At 35.5% G+C, this 13,114-nt stretch overlaps 1 protein-coding gene across 1 annotated transcript; it reads left to right on the top strand.

Annotated features, from left to right (window-relative positions):
* Positions 1 to 810: 810 nt before the first annotated feature.
* LOC113118006 (uncharacterized) lies at positions 811 to 8,102 on the top strand. The gene is made up of 5 exons (XM_026286863.1): positions 811 to 962; positions 1,102 to 1,103; positions 5,992 to 6,116; positions 7,067 to 7,191; positions 7,418 to 8,102. The coding sequence occupies exons 1-5, from the start codon at positions 811 to 813 to the stop codon at positions 7,974 to 7,976; spliced, it is 963 nt and encodes a 320-aa protein (XP_026142648.1). The 3' UTR covers positions 7,977 to 8,102.
* The last annotated feature ends 5,012 nt before the right edge of the window (positions 8,103 to 13,114 follow it).

The following is a 13,114-nucleotide window of genomic DNA, read 5'->3' on the forward strand; positions in this document are numbered from 1 at the left end:
CACATATTTATGTGTAAGTTTTCACAGTTTGTGTCTGGTGTTAACTACCAACTGTTTGTTATCACATGTGTGTGGTGTTTGTGTCTGCATGAACTTGGTTTGATGGTAGCATTGGTGTCTCTGACTCATGAGCTAAAATTGCTGGTGTGAATTTTAGAGTGACACTTTGCTTATGATGCCAAGAAAGCCTTTTTTGAACATGATGGATCAGAAATAAAGATATTTGAGTCTTTCTGGTAGTTAATTGATTAATACAATTTAAAAGTTTCATTATAGGCCACAAATGTGTTGGTCGTCTAATCTTTCCAATTTGATGGTGAACTAATAATACATCAAACTACAAATCACAAAGAGTAAATACGCGTACGACAATACAGACAGTAAACTTTGTACAAGACATAACGGAATCCAAATGAGGTAGAGAGAGAGAGAGAGAGAGAGAAAATGAATGAGAGAGAAATGAGAGAGAGAGGTGAGAGAGAGCGTGATCACAGAATAAGCTCAGTTATGCAAATCACAGACAGTAACCCTTGAAAGACAACAACGAATCAAATCATAGACAAACTTTAAGCAGCATTTAAATCTCCATAGAGAATGATACTTGCACGTGTCTCTTTGTGACCCGCCAGACCGGCGTGCGTGTGAGCTGGTGAGCGGCGTCCTTTGTTCTTTCGTGTCTTCCGGGGCTGCTGCGGAATCGCGCGATATATGAAAGGTCCAACAAAGCAATGTTTCAGAATTCGTCTTCCTCGTGTGGAGAGGCGAATAGGTGAATAAACTTAGTAAGGAAAAGAAACAAAAACAACGGAGATGAAAGCTCCCGAAGGAGCCATGAGAACGGCTGTTCTCTCAGCCGCCGTGCTGAGAGGGACGGCGATAGGAGAGCGGACCAAGGCCGCGAAGAAGGACAAGCGGGGTCAGAGCGCCAGAGAAGAAGAGCAAGAGGGCGAGGAACTTCCTGGGTCAGTCTTTATGGCTCGACTGGTTCATGACTCTGTTCGCGTGAACAACCAATGAATGACCGCGATCTAAAGTGGGAAAAAGCTCCTTTGTCTCTGGGGAAACACCCACTCTAATAAGTTCTGGTTTATGAGATTTCAGAAGTGATATTCTAGCAAGTTCGTAATTCCAGATTAATACATTTTAAACACCTTTCATATAGGTGGATAGTTGGGTCACAACATGACAATTCCAAAGACACCAAAAATTACATATATAACTGATAGAAACACAACGTTACATTCATATGCAGAATTACCCACATTTAAAGATTAACACACGATAAAATTGTAGATACTCCAATTTTTGATTATGGAAAACATCTAATGCACCAAAAAGCAATACTTAATACATTTAGAATACATTGAGAAAAGGTATCAGTTTAGAATACATTGAGAGAAGGTTCCAGTAGGCTGGCTTTTTCCTGTCCTGTTTCCCAGTGGGATCATAACGTTTAATGAGCTGCTAAGGGGGTAGGGTTAAAACTCATGATTCTATTTGAGAACATTAAAATTAGGAGAAACATTTCCAATGTATAAGTTAGCAACTTATACTCCTCACATAACAAGGATTAACCATTTTATGCAAAGCACAAACCTAATAAAAATACATATTATTAAGGGCTTACATAAAGAGCGTAAAGAAAAGTTTGTGTGTGTGTGTGTGTGTTTAGGAATGTGGTCGTTTCTCCTTTGAGGCTGCTCACGTGACTTTGGAATGTCTCGTACAGTGTCGTAAATAATTTAAATCCAGCCAGGCTGGCGCCAGGCATTTGGTTTAGAAAGAGTTGGGTTTATATGCCTGAATTCAAAATCTACAATCGTTGGGTTTGCATTGTTTTAGATTCAACGAACCGTGATTCATTAGTTCAGAACCCATGAATCGATGACATGCATATCCGTTACATTGCTAACAGTCCCACCATGTCATTATAGGCCACAAATGTGTTGGTCGTCTAATCTTTCCAATTTGATGGTGAACTAATAATACATTGTGTGTTCACGGCTCTGTGTGCGTGCATTTCGGATGGGTTAAATGCAGAGCACGAATTCTGAGTATGGATCACCATACTTGGCTGAATGTCACTTTCACTTTATTATTATTATTATTATTATTATTATTTTGCAGCCATCAAAATTAAAATGTGTTTATATTTACAAAATATATTTAATCTTTTAAATTATATATTTGTACTTTGGTTAATTAAATAACAGTTAAAGATTAAAGATTGTATTGTAAAACATTTACAAAAACTCCAACCGATAATATATTTGTTATTAAATTATTAAACTTTCATCTGAAACATCACATGGTTTTCCTGTTGTGACTGTTACTCAATTTTAAATATTTAATAACCATTTAAAAAAAAATTGTCTATTTTGTTTTTAACTCATCAAAACAGTTGGATCATAATATGAAGGTATACTTTGATTTTTATTCTTAGAATTTTTTTTATTTCATTTATCTAGATTTCTCACAATCCAAAATTATGATTCAGTGAATTGTGATAGCTTTAAGACCTCTTCCCACAATATTAAATAAAGCATTGTAAATTTTTTATACTTTGCTTTATTCCATGAGCAAACAGAGTATGAACAATGTTTAAGTAATGAAATATGAAAACAGCAGAAGTCAACAAATTAAAATGGGGGGAAAAAAATACCAGAAAATAAATTGATAAACTTCTAAAGTGACAAAGTGGCACTTCTCCGGGTGTGTGTTCACTGTGCACTTTGGATGGGTTAAATGCAGAGCACGAATTCTGAGTATGGGTCATACTTGGCTGTTTATCATTATTTTTTTTTTAAATGAATACATATATGATATGTTTTATAAATATTAGTCATGATAGTTTTTTGTAATATTCAGTGAAATGAGCCATTGTATACTTATCAGAAGCCAAAATTCATGTTTGAGGGACATGGGAAAAGTATTGGATTATAGGAAAGTCTTAGAATAACTTTTATGTCCCACAGAAGAAATAAAATCCTGCAGACATGAAGACAAGACATGAAAATGAGTATAATACTCAGTGATTACTTGATTATGAAGTTCTTGATTTTGGTGAAATATCCTTTAAAGGGGGGGTGAAATGCTCATTTCACTCAATATCTTGTTAATCTTGAGTACCTATAGAGTAGTACTGCATCCTTCATAACTCCAAAAAGTCTTTAGTTTTATTATATTCATAAGAGAAAGATAGTCTGTACCGATTTTTCCCGGAAAAACACGAGCCGCTGGAGGTGTGACGTGTGGGCGGAGCTAAAGAATCACGAGCGCGAGTAAGCTTTTGCGTTGAGAGCGTTTGGAAGTTGTGACATTACCGTGAGGAAAAAAACATCCAAAACAAACCATGGCTAACAGTCAGATTCAGCGTATATTTATGATCCAGAATCAGATCCAGAGGCTGAAATTTAACAAGAGCAGCATCAGCAATGACTACTGCAGGACGTCTCTATGTGGTATGTACTGAAACTGTATATATTTGCTTAGTGGTTTTGGAAAATGACTAAGTTCCACTTTATGTCGTTTTTTTTTTTTTTTTTTTTTAGCTGTAACGTTACATGTGGAAAGTGCAGTTTGATGCCAACATCGCATGTTGTTTACTTGATGTGCTTACACGCCGATAGCTAAGTTAACAACACAGAGATATTTGAAGCAGTTTTACTCACCACCTGCGGTTCCAACACACGATCGTGACCCTTTTTCGTTGGGACTGCATTATCCTTAAGAAATAAACGATACGCAAATCCGGCGTCAAACTGGGCCTTGTTTGTAAAACAAGCATCTTCGAAATGCAGGGAACAAACAAAAACACTTGCACAACTCCGTCGATGCTCTGTAAAAATAAACTCCATCCACTGGTCCCTTAATGCTGTTTTTTTTTTTTTGGTAATCTGTGCAGAGTTGTCTTGCCCTGGCAACCAAAAACACACTTCTTTTGTGACATTTCGTGACGCTCTCGCTCTGATCAGTGAATGTCTGTGCTTAGCCTCTCAGTGCTCTGCTATACGGGAGCGCGCGCTCTTCCGGCAGAAGTGCCCTTGGGACCCATATAAGGAAATTCCGCTCCATTTAACGTCACACAGACCCATACTCGAAAAAAACTTTCCGAAACTTGTGACAAACCGGAAGGAGTATTTTTGGAACAAAAATACTCCTTCAAACGTACAATTAAATTTTTGAAACTTTGTCGATGTTTAGCATGGGAATCCAACTCCAACAGTGTAAAAAACTCAGTATGCATGAAATAGCATTTCACCCCCCCTTTAAGTAAAATACAAATACATCCTTTAAGTAAAATCAAATACATTACTATATGCATGAAGGTATACTTCAGATATGACTTATTTTAACTTATTTCACTGAATTATAGAAAAACATGTTCTCTTTCATTTTATTACTTGGTAAAATTACACCTCCGATGATGATGTATTATTTAGAGGGTTAGTGTAGCTAATGCAGAGATGTACTTAACAAATAATAATTATTATTATAATTTTTTTTTTTGGCAGACGTCAGTTGAGGCGACATCAGTTGAGGCGACATCAGTTGAGGTGACGTACTTATCACGCGTCATTTGAGGCGACGTCAGTTGAGGCGACGTACTTACATAAGGCTTGTTTGAGATGAGCAAAATCTACGCAGAACCGATCACCGGTGATCAGCGCAAGATGCATGCCAGTTAGAAATGTGTCCGAGTGATGTCCGCCTTGCTCTGAAGTCATGCTGACGTATGTCAAAAATCTCTCGCGAGCGCAAGGCGCACATGTCGGATTCTGCAATCGGGCGCAGTTGCTCTCCACCGACTGCGCTGATCAAAAGCACGATGGGACGACACAGCTTAATGCTCATTGGTTCAAACAACTGAGATGTAATGTTCTCTTTTAAAATGTTTGATTTTAAAACTCTAATATCATGTTTTATGTGTTTATGTTATGTGTGAATATTCCCAAACTATCTGACAGTGCGATCTCTTTGGGTTATGTAATTAAATTTTTATTTAAAAAAAATCTAATAAATAAAAACACATAGGCTATGTCTGTATTAAAGAAAAAAATATTGATAAACACGTCTTTGGTATGTAATTAAATGGGTGTCTTGTTCATTTTATTAATTTTCATATAAAAGGTACAGAACTTGAATTACATCCAGTTTAAGCGTGAATCCCGCGATAGCCATCTTTGATCTCCCAGGTGTCAGATCCACTACTAAAAGAGAGATCTGTCTGGCTTGTCTGCACAGACTCAAACTAAGCTTGATGACGTCAGCAACCTGTCTGACAGATGTAAATCTTCTAGTAGCTGTGTGTGCAAACTGCCATCGTTAATCTTGCAGAGACAGCGAGCTTGAGCGGGGAGTTCTTTGGCGTGAGTGAGTAGGAGTAAGTATTCTGATTAATTATTTTGTATTGTATTTTAAAATGTAACGCCAGTACGCCATATTAAGTTAATTGACTGTGAGCTTCTCCTCCTGTCTGTACTGTAATTTCTTTACTGTGCGACAGAGAGTCGAGTGACGCAATCGTTGGCCTATTTTTACAAAAACTGTTTCTACGGGGCCATAATGTAACATAGAAGGTAATGGAGCCCTTTATACATTGTCGTGTATCTTTAGAAATAAATAATGGACAAATGGAGTCTTTAAACGCCTCAGATGTAAAGTTATTCGCTGTCAAAGTGACGCCAAAATGAATGGGAGGTCAGTGGGATGCTAACAAGTGAAGTTCTGCTACAAGATGGCGGCACCCGGCCGACTTCATATTCCGGTCGACTTCCTTGCCGCCTGCGTACTTATCACGCTTCAGTTGAGGCGACATACCCTTCTCACACGTAAAAGTACACGACTTGTCGACTTCGGCAGGTAATCCTGTCACATTCGACTCGCCATACTACTCGCTGGCCTCCGTTACATACGCAGATACCAACGATCCTAAAGGGCAACGAGAGCCCCGGAGCGGTCGTGTTTAACGCCGGGGTTAATGACACCAAGCTGCAGCAGACGGAGACACTAAAGAGGGACTTCAGGAGCCTGATCGAGACGGTGTGCAGCACACTGCCTGCGACAACGATCATTTTGTCAGGACCACTTCCCACATATCAACGAGGACACGAAAGGTTCAGTAGACTTTTTGCTTTAAATGAGTGGTTATTGTCATGGTGTAAAGAACAGTCTCTGCATTGGCTACCTATTAAGTTCTGTATCAGTTAAAAATTATTATTACTTACCTACAAGGCCCTTTATAGTTTAGCTCCTGCATACCACTAGTCTTCTACCACGCTACAATCCAGCACGGTCTCCAATACACATAACTCTGGACCTTTGGTAGTACCTAGGATAGCAAAGTCCACTAAAGAAGGTAGAGCTTTTTTGCATTTGGCTCCCAAACTCTGGAATAGCTTTCCTGATAATGCTTTCTCTGTTTTAATCTAGATTATAGACTCATCTCTTTGGCCAAGCATTCAAATGATGCATCTCATAATCTTGGACTGCAGTTATGTCTGATCAAATGCATATTATTATTCCTTAGCTTGGGTTAAACAAATTTTTTTTCTTGTTTCTGTGTCAAAATACACTACTTTTCATTTCAGAGAATATTTAAGATGTGACTGAGAGGGTGGAGAGTTTCTGTGGTTTACACGTCTCACTATAGATGAGTCAAAAAAAAAAGCTTTAATCCTCCCTTTAAACACCATAAATGACAGTTTACAAACAGTTACTATTTTTATCCCATTCTGGGTTTTAAAAGGGCTGGTCTAGAATCTGAATAAATTCATTTGCTCCTCATCATCACCACTTTCACAAGTGAGTCCACATCATTTTTGGAGCGCAATAAAGATTCTGTTAGATAATCCAATAAGGACAACATGGTAAGCAACCTTACTATATTTTATATTCAGTTAGTCCATTTTAACCTTTTAACCTCATTTGTCAATGCACTCTTTTGAACAAAATTGTAACTTTATCATAAAACTGGAGAGGTATGCTGTGCAGTTCAAACAGTAATATACAGTAATACACAGATAAAATAGGACTGCTGATGATTTTGCTTTTTTCAACAATTTAGGTTTTAATTTTGCTGTCCAGAGCCCTTCTCCTAGTCTCTCTGCTTCATCTTTATTCTCAAAGTGTGGAGTGTGAGTCTGTGGACATTAACACTCTGCACGAAATTACAAGATTCTTTCATCAGAAGTAAGTTTTCATTTTACTGAAGTAAAGGTTAGTTGAAACATTGCAATTTTAGCACTTTCTGATTACATTTTGAGTTGTACATGTAATTTATTATATTCAGACTAAATACAAGAAGAGATAATAGATCGATTTGCTCTCATTCACACTTTTGCAGCATGCATGTTTGACCAGTACCTCAGTTTTGAATATGTAATTGTGAAAATGTCTGTTTTCTCTTTTTTTTCAGTTATGAAATAGGGCAGTATGCAGTAGCCATCAATGTCCCAGAGGATCAGTGTAAGAAAGGTTTCAAACCGTCAACATTCCTGAGAGAAGACAGAAATGTAGATGTGAAAAATATCATAAGTGCTCATACAAATCCAGTTTATGAAGGCAGAGAACTCATTGCTGCAGGTGTACAGACGACACCAAACCCTGCTCATTCAGAGTTTTTACTGATGAACCCTCCAAATAAGTCACCCTTGACAAGATTGTTGAATAAGAGAAAGAATGGTTGTGTGGTTTTCTACACCTTAAACACTCCCTGTATGAACACCTGTCTCAATGACAGAAGCAAGTTCAACATTATAGGTGGGCTTAATAAATTAAAAAACTATATGGGAATTAAAGCTTTTGCTTTCAAAAACATCTGGAATCATGATCAAAACAGAACAAATGAGCTGAGAGAGAAACTTCAGATGATTGCTAATCGCATTCCACTCTACCGCTGTAATAGTGATATTTGTACCCTTTGCGGAGAGCCACAGTCAAACATTGAAATAAATGATGGCTGTTTAAATGATTAACCCTTTTTTTGCATAGCGCTGAGGTACTGATGGTTAATGACTCTCTTGCTTGATTAATTGTCTTAACTAAAATTTCAGATATTCTGTCTGTGTATACATTGACTGAGATGTGTTCTGTGTTATTAAAGTGGCTTTGCTATTGCTTTGGGGATGCTGAGTCTATTTATTTGATGTTATAAATTGTTGACTCTTTGCTTTGATTTGTTATGTGATACATTTAGCATGTTTAAAAAAAAACTAAGGGCCAGATTTACTAAAGGTTTGTGCCAGAATACACTCTCTTTTGATGAGAAAAAACTTATGTCAGAATTTACTAAAGGAACATTGTGAAAAATTAGCACTGAAAAGCTGTGGACAGTTGTTTACAATTGTAGGAATTTTCTTTTCAGACACAGAATTTATGAGAGAAGAATCTTCATACGAAGGTTTGTGCTAGTCAGTTTGCTGTTGTTTTTGCCATTTTTGCCAAATGCTAATTAGCACTGCTCGTTTTAGTAGATTGTGTTGGTAATTCTGGAATGATCTGGTTGTGATTCATTGTTTTTTTTTTTTTTTTTATGTGTTGCTGTTAAATATATTTTCCCTAACATGTGTCTGTCAATCAAACCTGAACACATTCTGAAGGGAAAGATGCAGATCCACATCCCCAGAGGCTCCACATAGATAAGGGCTCCCCAGATAGATAGTGTGTAAAAAAGTAGCTAAACATTTGGGGATAACTCATAGACACAGTGGTTTTTCTATGAATCTGATTTTCTAAATCCCAACCATGATAAATCTGCCAGTCATACAAAGCTATTGACATCTGTAGATTTTTTGTCCATTTATAAGCCTTACAAATACATTATCTCCTTAAGTGCCCTCACAGGTGAGTGTTTTCATGCTGTAGGTTTCAGTATTTGAATGAGGACCTCATAAGTATATTTATATAGTATATAAATGCTGACAGACCAAAGATGTCTATTGATTTTATGAAAAGCTAATTCATCATAATAACTGATTAACCATATGAATGCAGTTACACTCGTTCACTTAAATTATGGGGGGGGGGGGGCTTGCTGCTTGTCTTATAATGAGGAGAACTTGGATATTTGATGATTTTAAACACATAAAGGCGATTTAAATGCAGAAATATAAAAGCAATAAATGTTTAAGTGCAGTGTATGAGACCTAGAAGCAGGACCATTTTTAAAAGCAACATCACCTACTGAAGAAAATAAAAATTAAGAAGTGCTTGCTACATGTATTTAAGATCATTTTGAATTTAAATATTTTCTAGATTTAAATATACACATATATGTAGGCTATGATATACACAAAATAAATATGGGGCAATTTTTAGGAGAAAATGTATTGATAAAAGGGACGTATGCATGTTTCCATGAAATGCTTGTGGTTAGCACCATCTTGTGCATCTCTGTAAACCTGCACATTGCAGTCACTGAACAATCTTCAAAACCAATGAAGAAAACAAAAAAGAGAAAGGAGAAATGGTGGTGTTAACACAAAATTTTCACCAGATGTCGGTAACAACTCAAGTAATCCAAACATACAAATAAAACAAATCAAATAAATTCAGAAATTAAGTTAAAATTATGTGTGATAAAATGGAATGACGCAGGAAAAAGCAAGGTGGTGAAATGAGTAATATAAAGGGATATTTCTATATGTATGTTAACAATAGGATTTTATTTTTGTTAACTAAACCACTATTCGCACGGGATTAGTATTATATGTGGACCTTTTGTGATTTTGAAATGAGTAACATTATTAAACCAAATTTCGGTTGTAATCGAGAAACAAAATCAACGATGTGACCATGTGATTTTATTTTGATTATTTAATGCCGTACACATAATACAACAAATTACAACAATCAACAAATTACCCTTGCAGAAATATTAAATAGATCCGTTAATCACCAGTGATATTATACCATTAATCGTTGGTAGGCTTACGCGAGAAGTTACAAATTAACACTTTGCTCATGTCTGATAAGTTGTTTCTGTGATTATGGAAAAGGCTCAATAGATTATTCAAAGACACTTTGACAAGATATATGACATTCAAGTGGCACTTTTATATAGGTTACAAACCTATCTCATTTAAAATATTCGAAAGAATGTTAGCTAAATTATTTTGCTAGTTTAAAGCTGCGGTAGGGAACCTTTGACGCTCTAGCGGTTAATAAGCAGAACTGCTTGCGTTTTGCGGAAGAACATCGTAGCCGGAACTACTTCTCTCTGTTTATGTCTATGAAGAATCACAAAGGTACTGGGTTTCTCCGCCGCGGTATCCCCGAAGCAACCTAAAATAGTCTGAATATAAACACTTATTATAGGTGCATCCTAGTGATTCAGGACAAGCCAAAAACACGGTTTGGAAAATGGATTCATGGTGTAGTCGCTTATTATATAAATTTTTCTACATTTTGAACACAAACAAAGTTACGGACCGCAGCTCTGATTGGTTATTTTTTACCGGGAGCGATGGAGTTTCTGCAAATGGCAATAGGACCACTGGGAGGAGCCAGAGGAGCTTGATTTTTTTTTTCACAGATTATCTGTCTCATATTCTACTGTCAGGACATAATGACAGGTTAAATAAATATGTAAAAAATATTTTTTTTATAAAAGTTCCCTACAGCACCTTTAACTTTACATTTTAAACTTTACTTTACATTTTTAAATTCAGTTTCAGTTTAAAATCAGTTTCCCAAAAGGTTCTTAGTGGTGAAAGAAGGTTCTTCAGATTATAAAAAGGTAAGAAAGAGATGGTTCTTTAAAGAATTTTGACTGAATGGTACTTTGTGGAACCAAAATGGTTGTTCTATGGCGTAGCTGTGAAGAACCTTTTAATTGTAACTGTAATTGTAAAAACTTTATTGACCCCCATAGGGGCAATTTGTTCTCATATCAAACAAATCTGACAACTCAGGCAATTTCACACCCAATACCTTACTGCAATTATTTACAACCTTTAATACAAGTTTTTTTCTGTTTGACCTATAAAGAGGCGAACCAACAAATCAATGAAAAAGTAAAAATCGATCCAGTATATGCCTTATAAAAAGCAATCATCAGTGTCCTATCAATATTCAATTTCGCTAAAGTCTTTGTTAGCTCATCATACACAATCTATTAGTATTCTTTGCTAAATTTAGTTTGTTATCAATGATAGTACCTAGGTACTCATAACTATCAACCAATTCAATCATCTGATTATCAACAAAAGTACATGCAACTGCTGCCTGATTTCGCCGCAGGTCAATGCACATGTCCTTGGTTTTCTCAGCAGCCAGACCAGCCTCTCGACACCAATTTGCAAAATAATTGGCCCGTGTTCCGTCTCCTCACCAACCAACAAACTCACAATAACTGTATCATCAGCAAACTTAAGAATAAGTTTGCTTTAAGAACCTTTATTTTTTAAGAGTGCTGCACAAAAGGGTGCAAAACCTACTCTGCATAGTCACAAAATGCAATGAACGATGATCTTATTATAGAGTAAAATTTGTTGTATTATAGGGTACATTTTTACAGATTTAGAAATTTGTCACAGTTATGCTATGTTACTTTCATTTTCATGGACTTTAAGTTTGTATTCATCAGGTTCCTTTCTTATGTTCATGTTTCCCATTACTCATTAATCATCACAATTTCATAGATTAAAAAACAAACAAACAAAAAAACACTTTATTAGTTTTGGCTTTATTGTGCGTGCTGAAAATACTGTGAGTTTTAGCATATAGTCACATGACTTATTTGGAGATGGATATGAACATCAGTTAAAAATACTAAAAAGTTATAAAACATGTTTATTATTCAGGAGTCCTGATTCATTAATCACTTCTTATTTACATTTATTGGTTGTAATTATTATTATTATTATTTTTTTTTATTTTTTTTTTACAAAACATTTGTGAAAATGATAGCAACATGCAAATCATTCTAATCTAATTATTCTGTTTATAGTGCTTTATTCTATTAAACCGAGGAAATTACTGCCTGTTCTTTCAGTTTTGTTGGGTCCCATCAGGTCAAACCAGATCATTTTCTCCAAACTGAACCCAGACAGCTCACAAATTCAAGAAGTCCCTTGATGGGTTGGTTGGCTTTGGAAATAAAGATAACTGATGTGAGCCAGTTAGAGTTGTGCAGGTTTGAAACATGACCAAAGGTTCTGCTATACACTGTAAAAAATGAATCATGGGTCTTGTAATTTTCATTTAAAAAACATGAGGTGATAATTAAAAAGTGTGTGTATATTTCATGAAAGAGTTTAAATATTACATAATTAAACAATTGTGATTCAGTGTTGTATAGACAATATTGAAGACTTTTTAATAATAATACCAAGAGTTATGTTTTCTAAAAAATTTAAAGGACACTTAAGCAGTTTTTGGGGCTTGAATTGAGAAACTGATTAAACTTAATAAATAAATAAAGAAGGAAAGAAGGCTACCTATTTATTTTAAGGGAATTTTTATTTTAGAAGTGATTGTTAGTTCCAAATATGCTTTGTAAATGGCTGGATATTGAGAGTACATTTTGAAATTAAAGGCTATTTTATGTGTCTTTTGGGTGAAGGGAAACATCTATTAATGTTTAATGTTCAGTTATGTTTGACATTTGAAAGAGTTTCTGTTATATTGAAGCTTCCATTACACAGTGCAATCGTTAACATTGTGCAGAAGAGAGCTTATGATTATGGATACTGTACTCCTAAGGCATTAAGAGTCCACAGTGAGCAGTAGCTTTGCTAGTGCAAGTGCAGTTTTACCAGTATTTCTTAAGTATTTTCCTACTTGAGCTGTTTGACTGTATACAGTCTTTTAAATGTACAAAATAACTCAAAGTCAAATACAAGAACTCACTCAAAGTCACAGACTTTTGAGAATCAACTTAAAATAAATGAGCACATTTCACTAATTATATTAAACTCATTGTCTTATAGATTAATTAATTTAGGAGATTTCACATGATTTATTCAGGTAGATTCCATAAAAATATCAAGCCTGTAAATCTACTCAAAATTTTATGTGTAATATTGTTACCATAATTTTTTAAGTAGCTGCTTGTTCCATTTTTTACACTGTATGAAAATACATGCATATCTTATCAAATGCAAAAGGGCCT

The sequence above is a fragment of the Carassius auratus genome, chromosome 18, assembly GCF_003368295.1.
Source record: "Carassius auratus strain Wakin chromosome 18, ASM336829v1, whole genome shotgun sequence".
Taxonomy (NCBI): Eukaryota; Metazoa; Chordata; class Actinopteri; order Cypriniformes; family Cyprinidae; genus Carassius; species Carassius auratus.

What these genes read in the sequence shown, in the direction of transcription:
- LOC113118006 (XM_026286863.1), top strand. Translation starts at nt 811, where the DNA reads ATGAAAGCTCCCGAAGGAGCCATGAGAACGGCTGTTCTCTCAGCCGCC. An exon ending in TATCAACGAGGACACGAAAG is followed by an intron (nt 6,117 to 7,066) that starts GTTCAGTAGACT and finishes TCAACAATTTAG; the next exon opens with GTTTTAATTTTGCTGTCCAG. An exon ending in ACAAGATTCTTTCATCAGAA is followed by an intron (nt 7,192 to 7,417) that starts GTAAGTTTTCAT and finishes CTTTTTTTTCAG; the next exon opens with TTATGAAATAGGGCAGTATG.